Raw genomic sequence first — 20,960 nt, forward strand, 5'->3', positions numbered from 1 at the left:
AGAGAGGCAGAGTGAATTGGGTACTGTTCTGGGACTCAGGAGACCTGGCTTCTATTCCCAGCTCTGTCACTGGCCTATTGCATGACCTTGGGCAAGACAGTTCACCTTTGTGTGCCTCAGTTTCCCCATCTGTAAAATGGGGGTTATGGTGCTCCTTTGTAAGGTGCTTTCAGATCTACTGATGAAATTCACTGTATACAAGTTAGGTATTATAACAGCCCATAGGTAGGGAAATGAATGAGCCAAAATAATCTGCCCTAGATGTCAACACATGGGCCCACGCTACAGAATGTAACAAGGACCAAAACATATCTACATCTATGGTGACACATGCAAACCTTCATCCTACAATGCTTTGATTGTATTACTCTGGACTCTGAGGATTTTTCTGGGAAAATTCTTCCCCCCACTGTTTTTTGAGTAACTTGCAGAGATGGTCAAAATTTCTACATTTTGACAAAATTTCAACTTTTGATGAGAATCAGGAAGGAAAGTTCTTTCCTCCCCTCCTCGTCCCCCACAAACTTGATGAATTTTCCACAGTGGGAATTCTCAACCGTTACAATTAATTCGGGCCTTTGTGTTGCATCTTATCTTTCTGAAGAAAATTTGTGGGACTTGAGCAATTTTTTTCCTGTGTGAAAAGAGGGTGTTTCATTATACAGATTCCCCATTGAATATGGGTGAGTACATGGATTTGAGCCTGCAAACCCTGAGTAATTTGAGCCTACACACCTGAGTAATCCTGTTGACTTCAGTGAGGGCTTGTCTACAATTTACAGCGCTGCAACTTGTCACTCAGGAGTGTGAAAAAACACCCCCCTGAGTGCAGCAAGTTACAGCGCTGTAAAGTGCCAGTGTAGACAACGCACCAGCGCTGGGAGCTGCGCCCCTTGTGGAGGTAGTTTTCTTAGAGCACTAAGAGAGCTCTCTGCAGCTTTAGCAAAAAAGAAAAGGAGTACTTGTGGCACCTTAGAGACTAACAAATTTATTTGAGCATAAGCTTTCGTGAGCTACAGCTCACTCCATCGGATGCATCTGTAGCTGTAGCTCACGAAAGCTTATGCTCAAATAAATTTGTTAGTCTCTAAGGTGCCACAAGTACTTCTTTTCTTTTTGCGAATACAGATTAACACGGCTGCTACTCTGAAACCTCACAGTCTTCAGTGTATGTATCCTCATGACATTAGGGTTACCATACGTCCGTATTTTCCTGGACACGTCCGGCTTTTTAGTTCTTAAATCACCGTCCGGGAGGACTTTTTAAATATCTGAAAACGTCCCGGGCTGGCGGCGTTTCCTAGGGCAGCTCCTGGCGCCCGCCCCCCGGCAGGAGCCTGCAGTGTGGGCGGCCCCTAGGCACAGAGGCGGAGGGGGTCTCCGTGTGCTGCACCAGCCCCCTCCTGCCCAATCAGAGAGGCGGGGGTGGGGCTTGCAGGCACTGGCAGTGGGCAGAGAGCCCTCCGCCCCCCCCCCCCCGACCCTACTCCACCCTAGGAGGAGCCAGAGGGACCTGCTGGAGGCTTCCCAGGAGCCGCCCCAGGTAAACACCCCCGGGACTCCCCACCTCGCCCCCCCGGCAGTCCCTCTGGCTCTTAGGGTTGGGTCGGGGGGGCAGTTAGGGCTCTCTGCGCGCTGCCGGCGCCTGCAAGCCCCGCTCCGCAGCTCCGGCAGTTCCTATTGGTGCTTTTCCCGGCCAATGGGAGCATGCAGCTTGCGCTTGTGGCGGGCGCAGCCCGCGGAGACCGCTCAGCTGCCCGTGATCCTAGGAGCCAGAGGGTCCTGCGGCAGGAGGGGTGAGTAGGCGAGCGGGGTGGGGCGAAGAGGAGAGCGGTGAGCCAGCAGTGGGTGCAGGGGTGACTAGGCGAGCGGTGAGGGAGCCAGTGGCTGGCTGGCGGGCGAGGAGGCAAGTGGCAGGCGGGGACAGTGAAGAGGTGAGCGGTGAGGGAGCCAGCAGCGGGCGGGAGGGAGGGTGAGGAGGCGGGCGGTGAGCCAGCAGCAAGGTGAAAAGGCCAGCGGCGGGCAGCGGGGGTTGAAGAGGAGAGCGGCAAGGAAGCCAGCGGCGGGCAGGGGTGAGGAGGCAAGTGGCGAGCCAGTGGCAGGTGGGGGTTCCCGGGGAGGGCATGGGGGTTTCTGGCAGGGGAGTGAGGAGGGGAGTGGCAGGTGGGAGGAGGCGAGCGGTGGGGGACTGAGGAGGGACGTAGCAAGCCAGTGGCGGGCCAGGAGGTGAGGAGGGGTGCGGTGGTGGGGCCAAGCGGGGAGGGGTCGGGACCTGGGGCAGAGTGGGGGCGGAGCAGGGGTGGACTGTGGGCGGGGCCGACACTCCCTGTGGAGTGTCCTCGTTTTGAATGTTCAAATATGGTAACCCTACACAACATGAAGTGCTGCCATCTCCATTTTAAAGACGTACAGAGAGACTAAGGCCCAGCTCCCCACAGGTCCTTAGACCTGCTCAGCTCAGCAGCGCAATGCCTAACCCTATGTCGCCTGCTGCCTCATGACATCCCCACCCTGAGCTAGATACCCCGGCTCCATGTACAATGCATGGGGAGAATTAAGCATTTAAGGAGGGGATCGTGAGAACCAGCCACCTGAGCAAGGAGCTGCGTAAGCTAGTCATGAGTGCAATGCCGAGGAGAGAGGCTTAGGTGCATCTTAAGCGGCTAACATGGTACATCTGACTGATGGGCCAGAGACGGCATTTCCGTCTGCTCGGGATCTCAGCAGCAAACTCTGTTCTGGAGTTAGGGACCTAAGCCAGGTCAGCCACTTAGGCAGACTGTTCCTTAACAGGTGAAACTGCCTCTGTCTCTGTGTCCTTTGCCCATGCTCACCCTACATTTCCCTGTTCTTCCGCTGCTGTGCTGTCCCCCCACCTATAGGTGGCCTCCATCCAGCCCTGCTGCTGCAGGGTCCGACAGGTTTCAGGTGTTCTTGGAGCACACCTACAGTACCAGGTCCCACCCAGGAACGTGGGTGCCTAGGGGACTTAGGCATTTATAGTGTTAGGAGGCGGTTTTGAGCAGCGGTTTTGAAAATGTCAATGGTGGCCCTAAGCACCAAATACCTTTGAGGATCTGGCTCTAAGTGATTTGCCGAAGCTCAGAGAGGAACAGGGGCTTGAACCCAGGCCTCCTACGTCTGAGGGCATGGCTAAACTAATGATTAGGCCATGGCTACTCTCCGAGTGCAGCGGCTGTGGTGCCATAGCTGTGCTGCTGCGTAATGTAGCCACTTCCTACAGCAGTGGAAGGGTGTCATAAATATAAAGGGTAGGCTAACCACCTTTAAATCCCTCCTGGCCAGAGGAAAAAACCCTTTTATCTGTAAAGGGTTAAGAAGCTAAGACAACCTTGCTGGCACCTGACCAAAATGACCAATGAGGAGACAAGATACTTTCAAAGCTGGAGGGGGGGGAACAAAGGTTCCCTCGGTCTGTGTGTTGCCTTAGCCGGGACCAGAGCAGGAATGCAGGTCAGAACTCCTGTAAAGGGCTAATAAGCAATCTAGTTAGATATGCGTTAGATTCTGTTTTGTTTAAATGGCTAATAAAATAAGTTGTGCTGAATGGAACGTATATTCCTGTTTTTGTGTCTTTTTGTAACTTAAGGTTTTGCCTAGAGGGAGTCTCTGTGTTTTGAATCTGATTACCCTGTAAGGTATTTACCATCCTGATTTTACAGAGGTAATTCTTTTACCTTTTCTTTAATTAAAATTCTTCTTTTAAGAATCTGATTGCTTTTTCATTGTTCTTAAGATCCAAGGGTTTGGTTCTGTGTTCACCTATGCAAATTGGTGAGGATTTTTATCAAGCCTTCCCCAGGAAAGGGTGTAGGGTTTGGGAGGATTTTGGGGGAAAAGACGTTTCCAAGTGGGCTCTTTCCCTGTTATATATTTGTTAGACTCTTGGTGGTGGTAGCAATAAAGTCCAGGGGCAAAAGGTAAAATAGTTTGTACCTTGGGGAAGTTTTAACCTAAGCTGGTAAAAATAAGCTTAGGGGTTTTTTCATGCAGGACCCCACATCTGTACCCTAGAGTTCAGAGTAGGGAAGGAACCTGGACAAAGGGGGTTTTCTGTTGTTGTAGGAAATCCATCTCCCTCTGCAGCAGTAGCTAGTTCAAGGCAGCAGTCTTCTGTTGACCATGTGCATCTATGTGTAAGGGGACTGTTGCCCCTTACTAACATTCAGTGGGGGTGTTTTGGTTGGCTAGCTCCCAGTACTAAAAGGGGAAGAGTCTATGGGAAACCAGGACCCTGAGACTGATAGTCCCCAGGAACAACGGGGAGAGGCCAAGGCTCTAGGTCAGCCTGAATGACAGGGCGAGTAGGCTAATCAGGAAGTCAGGAGGTCAGGGAGGTCCCGTCTTCCGTGTGAGCTAGAATTGCCTGGATCAGACAGAGTGGGGCCGAGCTAAGGAGAAAGTGGGGACCCGAGCTAAGCTGGGGAGCAGAGCTGTGCCAGATCCAGAGGGACCAAAAAAGCAGCCGAGAGAGAGCAGACCCTGTCCTGGGAGCAGAGCTGCAGCAACCAGAGCCAGAGGGGCCAGAAAAGCAGCCCAAGAAGTAGGTCAGTGCTGGGAGCAGAGTCACAGAAGCAGCCTGCAGAGCAGACCTGTCCTGTCCTGGGAGCAGAGCTGCAGCAACCAGAGGCAGAGGGGCCAAAGAAGCAGCCAGGGAGCTGGAGGCAGAGCAGCAGCAGCAGCAGTGCAGAGACCGAGTGGTGCAGCTGGGGCTGGAGCAGTCTGGAGCTGGGTGCAGTGAGCAGCTGGAGAGAACGAGGGGGACCTTGGGCAGCAGACCCAGCACAGGGAGACACCTCAGCCAAGAGGCTCTGGATCGTAACCCCGACAGGGCAGGGGTGACACTGGGAAGAAGGGTCCTACCACTTAGAGCATGTGGCCACCACCAGAACAAGTGTCCCACCCATCATCCCTGCAGCACAGCCAGGGCCTGAGAAGAAGGCCTGGGACTTACAAGGAACAGACTGTGAACTGCCCTGACGTTCCAGAGACACTGTTTGTGATGTTCCCTGCCACAGAGCGGGCTGATGTGTTTCCTTTAACCTTTCCCATTATTCCTTATTCTTTTTAAAATTAATTGTTGATTAAATAACTTGCATTTGCTTTAACTTGTATGTAATGGTCAGTGGGTCAGAGAAGTGCCCAGTGCAGAGAGAGTACCCCGGACTGGGGACACCCTAGCCCCTGTTCTAGGTGACCACAGCAGGGTTGGGGGTTGAGCCCCCCAGGAATCCTGGGCCCAGCCTTGTTGGGGGTTCCGAGGACCCTGCCAGACAGGAGAGTGGAAGGGGAGCCCTCAAGGGCAGGGAGGCCACTGGGTAAAGGAAGTGGGAGCAAGGACTCTGATCCTTTCGCTAGCCCACTTCACCGGGGTCGTGCAGAAGCCAGGAAAGTTCCCCACAGTAGCGGGACTATTCCCCTGCTTACATATGCTGGGGGTTAGGTTGACATAGCTATGGGGCTCAGAGGTGTGAATTTCACACCCCTGACTGCCATAACTATATTCACCTAACTTTTAAGTGCAGACCAGGCCTCAGTTGACAGCAAGCTGGGGTGTCAATCTACCCTTCACTGGCATGCCCCGCATTAAGTGTCTGTGTGGACTGTGCTGCCATGCACTAAAAGTTCCTAGTGCCCTTTGATCTGCCCTGCTTTGAAACGGGGTAGATCAAAACACCCTAGGAGACTTTTAGTGTGTGGCAGCAGAAACCAGACAGACACTTAATGCTGGGCATGCTAGTGCAGGGTAGATTGACACCCCAGCTGCCGCAAACTGAGTGTTTGCTTAGACAAGCCTTAGACTACTGCTATAACCCCTTCCTCTCTGTTAATCATTTGGATAAGCAAAAAGAACAGGAGGACTTGTGGCACCTTAGAGATGAACCAATTTATTTGAGCATAAGCTTTCGTGGGCTAAGCAGGTAGACATAGGGCTATTTTCCTGAGCCATCCCAAACCTTTGTGTTTTGTCCATTCTACATCAGCACAGGGCGAAATTGCCACGTTGGCTTCCATGCAGTCACACAGGCGTAATTCAGCACAGGATGCAGTCTGCCATCTGACGTTGGAAAGGGTTAGTTAGGACACATTGAGGACTTTGTGACAAGCACTGAGTCAGTGCAGAATGACAGGGAGACTGAATGTGATCAATCACAAAGGGAAAGCCAGGAAATGAAGGGGAGAAGATAGAGAGTCAAACCATTATGCTGCCAAGCGACATACCGTAGGGATAATTTTGTGCAGGCCTAGCCCCTGAGATTGCTGATCCCTTCGGTGCTCAGCCTTTATCAGCTAAGTGGGAACTGCTGTCTCTGGCTGAGTTGTGATATGTTATCTCCTCCGCTGACACAGCAGCTGGGTATTGTTTTCAGTAAGGTCCCTCTCTGGGCTGCTGATCCAATATCCCTTCAAGTTACTATTTAAGTATCATCGTCTGATGGAAAAGTACAGGGAAGCGGCAAAAGGGGAAAATGGATATTGAGAGCGAGAGAGCACACATAAATTGTTAATAATCCGGAACCTCAGGGAAGCACTAGAAGTTCCAATTTAGGGAGGCACATAAATAAACTGGACACATAGAGGAGTTGCCCCGGTGGGCTTTTCAATCCACCTCGCTGGTAGAGAAAGGAGGGGAACATGCTGTTTTTCCAGATTTGCTTCGTGTCAAAAGCCCTCAGCAGCAACAGCAGCAGCACTTCATCACTTGGTGGTCTAAGTTTACGCATCCCCATGCTAGCACGCACTCTCTTTCCCAGTTTGTCTGGAGAGTGGAGAATAAGGACCTGATCCAAAGGCGATTGAAGTCAGTTGGAGTCTTTCAGTGGACTTCAACGGGCTTTGGAGCAGGCCCTAAGAAAGCAGCTATTAATGCAGAGACCAGTCCTTTAGGCTATGAGCTTGTCAGTTTCTCACTGATAAGCTCTCTGCTTACTTGTCAGGAGATCAAAGTGCATTAATGGAAATATAAAGTCAATTGTTGTTGGTCCAGTCAGGGGCTCAGATCTCCCATTCACATGGAGATAGAAACTTGAGGCCCTCTGTGACTTGACACAGGGAGCATCTGAATCTCCATCTCCCTTCTTTAATCCTAGAACTACATTTCCTTTTTGAAAAAAGAAAAGGAGGACTTTTGGCACCTTAGAGACTAACAAATTTATTTGAGCACAAGTTTTCGTGAGCTACAGCTCACTTCATCGGACACATGCCATAGAAAATACAATGGGGAGATTTTATATACAAATTCCCACTGCAGACAGGTTATGCAGAGCATGGTACAGGAAGGATGCAATTAGTGGCTTTTGAATGTGATGTGCACATTTCCAGCGTAATAATCATACAAATGTCCTACAGGCTCAGGAGCTGCTCTGGAAAGTGAAAATGACATCCTTGCGATTATTACAGGAAGCACAAACACTGAGCCAGTATGGTGTCTCTGGACAGATCTTTAGTTACGGGTTTCTCTCTGCTGTGCCAAATATTACTGTCTAAACACAGGACTGTTGAAATAAATGGATCAAGTTCTCTCATGGGCAGTGACTTTGTGTTCCAGTGCAAATCTGACCTGGGACTGAAATATGGGATGAGCAAAAAAGAAAAAAATAAATATTACTGGAGTAAATACTATAGGGCTTTACTCTGAGAAATCTTCCATTAAATTCAGCAAAGGAATGGTACTGCAGATTCTGATTTCAATTACATCAGGGTAAATCCAGGATAATTCTGTTCCAATTGATGTCAGCGGAGGTACTATGGATTTACCCTAGTTAACAGATTTCATCCTATGTGATTTTCAATAACTATTTGCTCTTTGTGATGTGTGGTTGGTCAGTTGCGTTGAACTGGTATTGTTTCTGCTTCTGTCTGGATGACCACAACAGAAAGAGAGGTGACAGAGATTTCAAGATGGCTGTGCTAAGACTTCCTTTGAAGCCACAGGCCTGCAGATGTATTTCACAAAGCTTCTGTCTTTCCTCAGACATCCTCACAACCACACACACTGCTTGTAGGAAAGGAATAAAAAAAAGTTACAAATTCTGTCAAAGCAAGTTTATGGCTTTTATCTTAATGAATGTTCCTGCAGGCAGCTAGCCAATATGGACCTGGGTCTAATGGAGACTGTCTTCATCAGAGATAAAAATGCAGAGTGTAATATTCTGCCCCAGAGCAGCGTGAAACATTTGTAATGGAGCCACCAAGCTGTGGACAAATCATCCAGTTTCATTAGACTTCCAATGTGTGAATGTCTTCATTCAACCATTGCCAGTGAGTGAGCTCATCAGAACCCGTGTATGATTGGGTTATACACGGAATTGTTCAAAAGTTGGTGGTTTGTGTGTTCAATCAGCTGTTTTAGGGTATGTCTATGCTTGGAGCTAGCACACTAAGAGTACGAGTGTAGCCTTGGGAGCACAGGCAACAGCGAGCGGCAGCAGGTGCTTGTCGTGCCGAGTATACACCCTCGGTGTTCAGGCGGGTTTGTTATCAGGGGAGCTAGCTTTGCTGCTCCCCTGCTGTCCATGCTTCCCCAGTTACATTCCTACTTCTGGTGGACTAGCTCGAAGAGAGCTATCACTAGTACGTCTACACGAGCTGGGAATCACAATCCCAGCTCCGAGTGTAGGTGTCCCTTTAGTTTCAATCGGCCTGTGTTTATGGGCCTTCCTCTCCATTAGAAACACCAGCTTGTTGCTTGGTTTCAGGACAAATTCATGCAAAACCACAAATTTCAAATATGTTCACTGCATAATTCTTCCACCGCTTCTGACTTGTAGAGGCACCCTAAAGAATAGATGGCCAAACTGCTTTGCCTTTGTCTGACCTAAGATGACCCCAAAACACTGTCTGGCATAAGAACACCCTGCTCTCTAAGGGAGTTTGGAGCTACTTCTAGCTTTGCAGATTAGGCTGAACTTTACTGTGTATTCAAAGCACCATGCTAATAGTTGGCGCCCAGTACAATAAATAATATGCTTCCAGTTCAAGACCATAACATTGTCCCAAGTTCACCCCAGACTGGACCCTGCTTCTCTCAAGCGGCTTCCAAACCTGGTCAGAGATTTGAGTTTGTAAGAAAACTTCAACTTGGGTACATTTCCTGTGTTTTTTGGCTTCACTGTGAGCATTGTTCTAGTTGCAGGTTATGTCTTGTGCAGTCCACTATACAGTAAGTATGTAATGAACAAAGCATTCAAAAGCAACCAACACTTGTCTCCAGTGTGCGTGCTGTGTGGCATGCTGTCTGCATGCTGTAGGAAGTAGATTAACTGACTATCTCTCAGAGGAGTTCTGAAAGGAGAGTTTTGTCCAGCAGGAATTGTTGTTGTATTTTCAAGAGATAGGTGGGTGTCTGTTTATTTAAATGCCTCTTGAGAAGCAATCGTATTTCACGCACAAATGGGGTGGAGGGAGATGGATGGTGGTGGAGTGTATGACGCTAATGACTTGCAGCAAGAAGTGATCTTGATCCAGTGGTCAATGGTGCGTTATATGCATGGCCCCATGTTGAGAGTGGTTGGAAATGCACCATCCTCGAGGGAGTTCTTGAAGGAATGCTGGGCCTCAGGGAGCAGAATTTCTCCTGGAACACTCAGCGCACTATGATCACTGATACACTCCATCAGAGAGAGCAGTATATTAAACCATCAACCATGGCCCCACTTCAGGCCTCTCTGCACTCCAAGGGGGTCACAGACGGAGAAATCCATGTGCTCTGCTGATCACAGGGTCTGTATTGCCTGGTGTATGCAGATGGGGGGGTGGGGGAGGGAGGAGGGCTGGGGCTCAGTGTGCGATCCCTATACATCCATGTAAGGGCCAGTCTCAGTGTAGTGCATAGTGAAATCTGTCTTCATATGGGAGAAAAGTTAGAGTGGAGAGTTGTAAAGAATTGTAGTGAGATGTTGCGCACCCTTAATTCGTTATGGACTCTTTTGCCAAAGGGATGCCAATTCATTGCCTGGGTCCTAATTGTAGCTCTTCCAGTAGGTTTCTGTGTAGCTCTGGGCAAGTCACTTAACTTCCATATGCCTCATTTTACCTGTCTATAAAGTGAATCTGATACTGTCAACCCCAAGTATTAAAATATGAGTCAAGCCCTAAAAACCATGAGACTTTTTTTAAAAAAAATGATAAATCTGGGGTTCTTTTTCTTTGTTTTTTGGGTGCTGAGCCTTTTGGGTGTACCTGAGTCACATTCTGAGGGTTTTAAGATGAGATTTTCGTGAAATAACCTGACTCCAGGAGTCAAGGCTTGACAAAAAACAGTAGTGTAGTTGAGGGGAAAATTTGGGCAAACAGAGTTTTTACCCACGTCTCATCTGGGAAATATGGAGTTCAGTTTACCTACTTTTTTTATACCACTTTGCCACAGAAGAAAAACACTAAATATCATGAGATTCGTAAGAGTTGGCAACAAAGATAACACCACCTACCTACACAGGTGTGTTGTTAGGTGAGATGAGTATAATGTTTGAGATGTTCTGATTGAGAGCATCATAGAAGTGCCAATGATTATTTTTTGTCTCTGATACTTATATGGCCCCCAGTACAGTAGTGTCTGAGCATCTCACAATATTTAATGCACTTATGCTCACAAAACCAGTGGTAAGGGAAATGCTAATATCCCCATTTTACAGGCGGGGACTGAGACAAAGAGAAACTTAGGGCTTGTCCTACATGGGACTTTAGTGTGGGGCAAACCAGGGTGTGAATCTACAGTGCACTGGTTTGCCATGCAGTAATGTCCTATGTGGCACAGTATGCTAACAGTTCTGCAGGGAATTCTGACCTACTACCGTTTGGCGACAGCCAGTGTACTGTAGATTAACACTCTGGCTTGCTGTGCACTAACATCCCATGTAGACAGGCTCTGAGTGACTTGCTCAAGGTAAAACGGGAAGTCTGTGGTAGAGAAGGGAATTGAATTCATGTCCCTTGGCCCATTACTAGCACTAGCTGGGGTCTGAGTGAGAGGGACATGGGCCTCTAATAGGTAGCACCTGGTTTATTATTAGTTTAGGAAGGATCTTTCAGATGTTACCAAAAGGCTATATGAAAACTAGGCCTCCCAAGATGAAACAAACAAGCTGGATGTCTTTGGTATAAGGTTTCACTTGGGCTGAATAAAAGAGATGGCCTTAGGCTTAGAGGATAAGAGAGTCTACATTTTTGGCTTTCATTTGTACGGGAAGACTTATTCTAATAAACCTCTGAGGTTTATTACAAACACTCATCTCATAGTATGAGACATACTAAAAATAAGTAGTTTGTATGATGATATTGCTGTCTTTAATTTCCTACATGAGGATGTTTTTTCAGTGGGTGTGCAGCATGCATGTTCAATCCCTAGTATGCCGGCCAAGATGGCAGCTGTTATGAATGCAAAAGTTCTAAGGAAATAGGTATTTATGTGCTGAATCAGCCCACTGGCTCGTGTAGTCCAGGATCTTGTCTCAGATAGCAGCCAATGCAAGAGGCTTCAGAAAAAAGTGTAAAGCTTCCACCCTGGACAATGATGGCACTGGGGGACATGTAACATTTCTTCCTCAATCCTAGGAGTTTGTGGCTCTCTTGTGTGTGAAAGCAGGAAGGTTTATATGCTTTAAAGATTTCATGCTTGGTTTAATGCAGCTATCCAGCTTGTGCACACATAATGCAACTGCTGGCTTTTGTGGAGGCATGTTTGGAAATGTGGTCAGAGGCATACAGATGGCTTTGATCATTAATTTGAAGAGATGGAAGACATCTATGAGGCTGTGTAATCTATTTCCCTCCAGGCATTGTTCCTGATGGGGTATTCTAGAGGAAGTCCTGTTGCATAGCCTTTGTGGCGGTATTTGCATACCTCTGTGATAGACTTGCTTTTCTTTTGCAGGTGCTCCTTTTCAAAGGTCTCAGCACCCCCATGCTACCTCCTGCCGGCACTTCCATCTGGGCCCCCAACCTCAGATCTCAGCTGACTTCCCTCTCCCTCACCCTGTCCAGCCACAGCCAGGGCTGAACCCTCATATGGCGACAGCTCACCAGCATAATGGCCCACTACACCAGCCCCTACCACCTCTGCCAGCCCTGCCGTTCCAGGATGTGACAGGACCCTCCTTCCTACCTCAGGCGCTACACCAGCAATACCTCCTCCAGCAGCAGCTCCTCGAGGCCCAGCACCGCAGGGTCATGCCTCATCCCAGGTGAGTGACCTTTCCACCAAGAAATAGGGCAGCCAGCTGCAAGCCATGAACTAACCCACCCCAGCCAGACCATGGCTCTCGAGGGTGATGTTTCTTCCTACATACGTGACATAACAATACAAGCTCAGCCCTCAGGTAGCTGGGGCTGATACCCAGTGTCGTCAATAGGTCTCATACACATTTAAATCACGGCTGAGTTTGGCTCCATGTCCTGTTCCAGGAGCGCAGTAAAACAAAGTTGATGTCAAACTTGACTTGTTGGATGTCAAAGAACATTCTACACACGTCCGACCTGCTGGAGGGGATAAATACCCCTGGCCTGATTTTTCAAATGCAGAAGTCCATGTGACCTTCTGAGGTTAGAATGGAGGGATGCCCTTGTGGGCATCCCTCCATTCTAGGGTCTGAAAAGTGGTTCTGAACAAATGATGTCCTGGGGCCCCATCTTTCACTCACTTCCTATGACATTTGGTTTCTACCTGCCTGTGCCACAGATTCAGCCGGCACCAAAGCTGTGGTCTTTCAGGGTCAGGTATCAAGAGGAAGAGAGAGTCTGCGGAGCAGATTTTCAACTTCTGTTGCAGCTATACAATCGCATGGGGATCCACAGTACAAGCACCTAGATAGAATGGGATATGTAACTGCTCAGCTCTTCTGAAAATCAGTCACTAGGTTTTTTTTACAGGTTTCAGAGTAGCAGCCGTGTTAGTCTGTATTCGCAAAAAGAAAAGGAGTACTTGTGGCACCTTAGAGACTAACAAATTTATTAGAGCATAAGCTTTCGTGAGCTACAGCTCACTTCATCGGATGCATTTGGTGGAAAAAAAACCACCAAATGCATCCGATGAAATGAGCTGTAGCTCACGAAAGCTTATGCTCTAATAAATTTGTTAGTCTCTAAGGTGCCACAAGTACTCCTTTTCTTTTTAGGTTTTTTTTGTTTTTTTTTTTTTCCAAGTTAAAAAAAATTCCAGTAAGAGTGGCATTCACAGTTGTGACTATGTATGAAAAATCATTGAGTGATTCCTTACAGAAAACATGTGACTGATGTGCCCACCGTGCTCTGAAAACTCAGATGCATGAAGGAAACTCGTTAAGCATATAAAATATATACATAGATATGCACAGTTAGTGGTGGGGCCTAAAAGCACATCGAAGATCAGAATAGGCAAAAGTTACACAAAGGTAATGGGGAAAACATTTGGCTTCTTAATTATAAGACTAGTTGGGGACATGAATTTAAAAGTACTAAGACAGAGTCTTCTCTCACACTAGGGTAACTCACCTGAAGTCATTTGAGGTACTAGTGTAAATGACAGGAGAATCAGGATGACAGTTTTAAAACTCTACATAATCTATACTGGGAAAGAGAGAAAATGGGTAGTTTGTATGAGATCTATAAATGTTTGCTGGATGTTTCACAACCAAATAGGAAACTTGATCACATATTCTGGGTCTGTTCGCTTATATGTACATATTGTGGGAAAGCAGAGGATCATCATTCTGGATGTAGGCTTGATGGCTATAATCCAGCTGAATACAGAGTAAATGATGCATCTGATCTGAAGAACATTTTGTCAAGGAAGGCAACTTGGCTTCAGACTAGACTGATGACTGCAAAGAGAATAATTTTAACTCAACAGAGATGGAAACTGATGTCTAGCCTTACTCAGACTGCATTTCTTGAGAGAGTGGTTTATATAAAATATAGGATGGGGAGACCTATTTGAAAACATATGGAAACCATTTGTGGGTTATACTAATGGATCAAAAATTAAAGCATGAAGCTTTGCAATAATGCTGTGTTTGGAAGGATTGCTGCAAAGTGAAGGTTCCTCCTTTCCATATGTTTTCCTTGTTAAAGGTGTTTTCTTATACTCTTCTTGTGCTTGTTTTGCATGGGTTAGTTCTTTAAGTGGGTTTAATGATTAGTAGCAAATATATTTGTGGCTAGGGTAATGATGATATGTTTATTACTTAGTTGTACACTGCACTCTTCTGAAACCATACAGTGCAGTTCTACATAAAAATGTCCTCAGATGATCAGATCAGTGGTATATCAATGGGTTGTTGACTTTGTGGTCATAGGCCCTGGGGAATTCACACATCAGGTAATGAGGTCACAACCCTTATGCCTTTCTCACAATGTTACATGGGTGATGCTAACTATATGGGAGGGAGTTCTCAGGGGGTCCCAGTATGGAAAAGGTCAAGAAATGCTCATGTAGTCCAGCATATCTTGTTCAGGGAAACAGCTAGTACCAGAGGAAGCTGCAAGAATCTCTGTTGCTGGCAGCTGTGGAATAGCCTGTCTACAGGGAAGGTTTCTTTCAAACCTTAATAGGGAGAATCTGGTTTATGTCTTGTAGCGTGAGGGTTCTATTGTAACTCTGAAAAATGAAACCTGTTTACTCAGCAGATTAACTCCATTTGGGCTATATCCAGAGTTCTTTACTTAGATTTACTCAGTCTTTGCTCAGGCAAACTGTCAGTATCAATGTATGCAGTGCAGTTGTACCTCACTCACCTCATCAACGTCAATAGGAGTTTGACAACATAAAGACTGAGTACACAGGTTTCACCCTTTGTATGTTCAGAGCCTCATCTGTGTACTTCAGGTCTTGTTTACACATAGTTTTTGTCTCTCTTTAACTATATCAGTTTAGAAATTGATATTGTTAAAGCCGAGCAACCCATAGTGTGGATGCAGTTCAAGTAGTCAAGAGCTGTGAGTAGACCAGCCCTTAGACACACAGCTTGTACTACCTCCTTCTTCTCTTAGCCCTGCAAAGACAAAACAACTAAAGGAGAGCAAACAGGCGGTCTATTGCATATCATCAAGAGAAGCAATATAATAAAATTCCAGGATTGTTATTCTGAAGCCTAGAACGTCAGAGTCAGTGTGAAGTGATGGATACAGCTACAAGCATGGCTGAGAGCTCTTTTTCGTTTAGATTGTCACCGGTTGAATTGTCACTGGAATTCACAGTCTCTTACCGTCCAGTTTTTAAGTGTTCAGCCATTTTGACTTTACAAACTCCGCCTCTGGGATGTACAGCTACAGTAAGGCATGTATCTATATGCTTTGCCTGGAGTCCTAGAGCACTGTGATATCAGAAATAACTCAGCCAATCACTGCCGCCGATGAAATGAGCTGTAGCTCACGAAAGCTTATGCTCAAATGAATTTTTTAGTCTCTAAGGTGCCACAAGTACTCCTTTTTTTTTTACCTTTACTTAGGGTTGCCACCCCCCAGGATTTTTCTGGAGTCTCCAGGAATTAAAACGAACCTTTATGAAACCTCCAGGAATACACCCAACCAAAGTTGGCAACCCTATTTACAGCTAATTTGCATGCCACAATTTCATTGGCTGTATGAGGGAGACTGCACAGATGGTGGATTGCTTGGCCCAATTGCCACACCCATGTGCAAGCCTGGGTCTCAGCTGCTACCTGTTGACTAAATTCCAGGGGCAGGGCCAAATTTTTCTCCTAGTTACCAGCTGTGGAGACTCCTGTGGAACGCCATTCATAACAACAGGCTAGTACGTTGAATAAGTTAGTAAGTTGGACGAGAAGCTGGATATGAGTCAACAGTGTGCCCTTGTTGCCAAGAAGGCCAATGGCATTTTGGGCTGTATAAGTAGGGGCATTGCTAGCAGATCGAGAGACGTGATCGTTCCCCTCTATTCAATATTGGTGAGGCCTCATCTGGAGTACTGTGTCCAGTTTTGGGACTCCCCACTACAAGAAGGATGTGGAAAAATTGGAAAGCGTCCAGCGGAGGGCAACAAAAATGATTAGGGACCACATGACTTATGAGGAGAGGCTGAGGGAACTGGGATTGTTTAGTCTGCAGAAGAGAAGAATGAGGGGGAATTTGATAGCTGCTTTCAACTACCTGAAAGGGGGTTCCAAAGAGGATGGATCTAGTCCGAGGTCTCAAACACGTGGTCCGCAGGGTTATTTTCTGCAGCTCCCCGATCCCAGCCAATGGGAGCTATGGGGGGCGGTACCTGGAGGCACAGTCAGGGAAACACACAGACCCCTGTGTCCCCCCCTTCCCCAGGTCCCGGCTGCTTCCCGAAGCAGTGCGGGGGCAGGTCAGGCAGACGGGGAGCCTGCCCTGCCCCCGGTGCGTGCCAGGCTGGACCCCCCCAAACGCTCTGCCACACCCTTCCTGCACCCGGACCCCCTGCCCTGAGCCCCCTGCCGCACCCCGCATCCCTCCTGCACCCCGACTCCCTGCCACACCCCACGCCCCTCCTGCTCCCCAATCCCCTCCCCTGAGCCCCCTACTGCACCCTGCACCTCCTGGGGGCAGGGAGGGGGCGAGTTGGGGTGGGAATTTCAGGGAAGAGGTTGGAATGGGGGCTGGGAAGAGGTGGGGCAGGGATGTGCCTCATGGAAGGGGTGGAGTGGGGGCGGGGACAGGGCAGCGGGAGCAGGGTCAGTGGTGTGGCCCTCAGGCCAATGTACTAGTCCTCATGCGGCCCTCGTGGTCATTTGAGTTTGAGACCCCTGATCTACTCTGTTCTCAGTGGTAGCACATGACAGAACAAGGAGCAATGGTCTCAAGTTTCAGTGGGGGAGGTTTAGGTTGGATATTAGGAAAATCTTTTTCACGAGGAGGGTAGTGAAGCACTGGAATGCGTTACCTAGGAGGTGGTGGAATCTCCTTCCTTTGAGGTTTTTAAGGTGAGGCTTGACAAAGCCCTGGCTGGGATGATTTAGTTGGGGATTGGTCCTGCTTTGAGCAGGGCGTTGGACTAGATGACCTCCTGAGGTCCCTTCCGACCCTGATATTCTTTGAATGTGGAGACAAGGATGGATACAGAGAGTATAACTAAGTGCCAAATTAGGCTTGCAGATTGACTATCCCTGAGCCACTAAGTATATCTGTTGATTTACAGATTTGAGGCTGTTTGTGGTGCTGATGCTCAAAAATAACATACTTTTGTTTTTGCTTGTAAACGGAGTAAGTTTGGATAAAGTGCTGGAAAGGGACTGAGGTGACCTGGATCCTACTCCTGGCTCTGCCACTGACCTTCCATGTGATTTTGGGGAAGTCCCATCACCTCTCTGCCTGTGCTGCCCCTCCCTCTCATCCCTTGTGTGTCTTGTCTGTCTAGTCTGTAACCCCTTAAAAGTGTGACCATTTTTATTGCTGCTGTTTTCTTGCCTTATTTGCTATTATGTGCTTAGGGTGCGATAAAAAAATAAAATTCCACAGAAGAGCAATATCTTTTCCTCCCTGTATTTTAAAGGAAGGAAGGAAGATGTGTTTGGTGAGGGAGCTCTAGGTGCACAATGTTCTACCTAGTAATCTGCCCATCTCTTACCCCCTGACATCATTCAGCCATGTCCTTCTCACCTCTAAACACACTTGCCCTTCTCTTCACCCCTGCAGGCGGACTCAGGAGCGCATGTCTGTTCAACCTCATCGGTTACACCCAGGCTTTGACTTTGGCCACCAACTGCAAACTCCTCAACCCATGGGGCCCCAGCCCAGGTATTTAGCTGAAGGCACAGACTGGTAAGTCTTTCATTTCCCCTGATATTTTGGATGAGGCATAAAACCAAAGCCATAAGCAACGGTGGTCATTAAAGATCATGGCCCCTGGGAACTATGGGAAAATGTTTATACTTTGACTCGCTATAATAAATTAATGATAATGTTCCCATGGCACTTTTCACAACATGATAAAACTTTGTACTTGTATAGCAAGTAGGGGCATTAACCCCAGAAGCCCAACCAGATCCCAGCTTGGGCAATTACATTTCCCTATCTATATTCCTCCTGCAGTTTTAGTTATAACTAGTGGATCAGATTTTCTGCTGCATACAGCATATGTTGTGGGTGCAGCAGACTGTCTTGAAGTCAGTTACAGCACCCTGATTCTCTGCCTTAGCCTCCAGTCAAACTAGAGCAGACTGGAGGCTGCTCTCGACAGTCCTAGCTGTCTCTAGTTCCCTGCTGCATTGTGTTCTGGCCCCTGGGATTCCTCTCTTCGTGGTCTGCGCTGCAGGGCCTGTGGAGAGGGAAGGATAGAGGCCAGCAGAGCTAAGGCACATTGAGCTAGAGAATCTAGCCCAGAAATTCTTCACTTCTGCTCCTGAATGGCGGTTTAAAGTTGCCATGTGCTGTTAAACAGCTGCCACGTTCCATTGCAGAAGTGGCTGCAGTTCAATGAGTATGGGTGTCAATATGATAGCACATAATGGAATTTCTGTTGTTTTTGTTTCAGTTTCCTTTTTTTAAGAACCAAGGAAATTACACACAAAACTATGTCAGCGGCACATTATGAAAGTTGCAAAGTCAGGCATCCAAAATTTGGGAAATGCCAGAATTAAGGTTGCATGTCTTAATTTGATCCCCTTGTGCATAGGCATTACGAGACAGTCTTTAGTTACATGATCACATACTATTTATTCAGCAGGGCTCCTGCCTCATTCAGTGCACAGGAGGAAGATGTTCTGGGGATGAATCAGGGCTGTGTAGGGAAGGAAGCTGTTATCTGTAGAACCCCTTTTACTTTGGTTACAGCAGTTGGAAGGTGTGTAGTGACCGGAAATTGAAGAAAAGCTGCCTATATCATCTGCCAGGTGGTCTTTCATCCAAGTTAGCCCAGGGTTAGTTTAGCTTCCGAGATCAGACAAGATCAGGTGCATTCAGTCTATTATGGCCTTGGAAGGTATGTAGTGGATGAGGCAGGGATTGCAGGAAGAGAAAGGAGGATCTCTTGGTTAAGGCAGCTGAATGCTGCCCAGGAGAGCTGGATTCTATCCTTGCCTCTGTCACTGTGTTATTGTGCAGTGGGAGGCAATTCATTTAAACCAAACTTTTCACAGGAATTGTGTGTTCCTCATTTTATGGGTTCCTGATTTGAGAGCCTGGGGTTTGATTTGTGGAAGTGCTAATATTCACAGCTGAAACTGAAGTCAAGGGGAGCTGTGCTTGGAACATATAGAGAGCTGTATAATGCTAAGTACTCTGAAATGTCAGGTTCTAGATGTCTCAAATTGGGCACCCAAAACTAGTGGATACTATTGACTTTAATCTCGCTGTACCTCAGTTCCCCATCTGTAAAATGTGGATAATAGCACCCTCATCTCCCAAGGGTGTTCTGAGAATAAATAATTAAATAAATACTTGTGAAGTGCTCGGCTACTAAAGTGACGAGAACGACAGAAGAGCCCACCAGGAAATTAATCATTCTATTGTCAGGATCAGTGTTCCCTCTAATTTTTGACAGGCCGTGTGCGCAAAAAATTTCTTCTGTGCAAATTGTTGTGTGCACGGTGTTTCGCCGTGTATGCGGGATTTAGGATCTTTGTGCGCGCACACACAGCTTAGAGGGAACAGTAGTCAGGATGTGGTTTGAATAGTGTGCAGTGAAAAATGCACAAGTCCACACTGACCAATGAGGGAAAAACAAATTATTGAATAGCTGCTCAATAAGTGAGCACAGTCCATTCTGCGCCCTGAATGTGGTGGGGCTACTGTGGAAAAAATAGCATATGATCATGTAATTAAAGACTGGATCATAATGCATATGAACAAGGGGGATGAATTAAGGTTGCATAGACAACCTGAATTCTGGCATTTCCTAATTTGTGACTTTATAACCTTTGAAGTTCAGTATCAATATGGCCTGATTCTTCTGTCTCTTTTTCTCAAGCATTCCCATTATTGACACCAACGAGAGCAGAATTTGGCCCAGTTTCTATGTGCTGACAAGTGCTTTAGGTTCTCTCTAGATGGAATAGTGCTGTGTGTGTGTGTGTGTGTGTGTGTGTGTAGTGTTAATTATGCTTATTATAAAGCACCACTTAACATCCTATTTTTGCCTTGGTTGTTCAATAATCTTATAAAACTGAAGGAGTGGCTGTCAGGAAATCATATAGTATATATGTATATATACTTTTAGGTGACTCATCTCCCCTCAGGGTGCTTGTACTAGTCTATCCAGTGATAGATGTAAAAACATTCCTGTAACGTATTAATACATCAGTGGAGACTGCATTCACTTGAAGGTAAGGGAGTGTATTTTTACATGAAAAGGGGATGGGTGGAATTGCTGAAAGTGATCAGATATTTCCAACAGCCATACCTTATTAAAACATAAAACACTCCCTTTGGTCCCACAGATTGTCTTCTGAATATGCATTTAGTGAGTGCGATCTAACCTGTTATCCTGGCTCTAATCCTTCAATTATTATTTCCAAGTGAGATGAGTCCTATGGGCATTGCAACAAGATGGGAATCGATGATGTCTGTGCATCAGAATGCTGTGCCAACGTTGGCTTGGGCTAGAATGTTGGTGGTGGTTGTTTTTGCTTTCCCCAGCTAGCTTGTCATATTCATTCATTTCAAAATGCTCAGAAAACATTCAATATGGTGTGTTAGTTGGGATCCTCCTGCCTGTGAAGCAACATCATGAAATGGGCATGATTTTTTTTTAAGTTAGGTGCACAATTGTGTGGTTAATTTGGTGATTCAATTATAGTGCTGCAGTTGCGTGTGTAAATTGTGTAATTGTGTAGATACATGATGTGTACTTGAGGATGCCTTGTCATATGAATAGGATACCCATCTGACTTTTCCATTGGCATGTCATATAACCTTAAACAATTGGGATCTCAATCGTGTGACTTAAGTTTCCCCTGCATTGAAGCATCAAGCAGATCAGAGATAAAAAAGATTGGGATTTTATACAATTCAGGCCTTCTTTGACAGATTACAAAACGGCAGCT

The 20,960-nt window shown here is 46.8% G+C and overlaps 1 protein-coding gene across 2 annotated transcripts in view; it reads left to right on the forward strand.

The window, feature by feature from the left end:
• Window positions 1-20,960, forward strand: part of RNF165 (ring finger protein 165) — a 111,018-nt gene that overhangs the window by 73,372 nt on the left and 16,686 nt on the right. For both annotated transcript variants that reach the window (XM_043514531.1, XM_038401178.2), the window contains exons 2-3: window positions 11,894-12,203; window positions 17,614-17,739. In XM_043514531.1, the coding sequence (XP_043370466.1) occupies window positions 11,894-12,203; window positions 17,614-17,739 (436 nt within the window). The remainder of the gene's footprint in view (window positions 1-11,893; window positions 12,204-17,613; window positions 17,740-20,960) is intronic.

This window comes from Dermochelys coriacea, chromosome 5, assembly GCF_009764565.3.
Source record: "Dermochelys coriacea isolate rDerCor1 chromosome 5, rDerCor1.pri.v4, whole genome shotgun sequence".
In the NCBI taxonomy this organism is placed as follows: Eukaryota; Metazoa; Chordata; order Testudines; family Dermochelyidae; genus Dermochelys; species Dermochelys coriacea.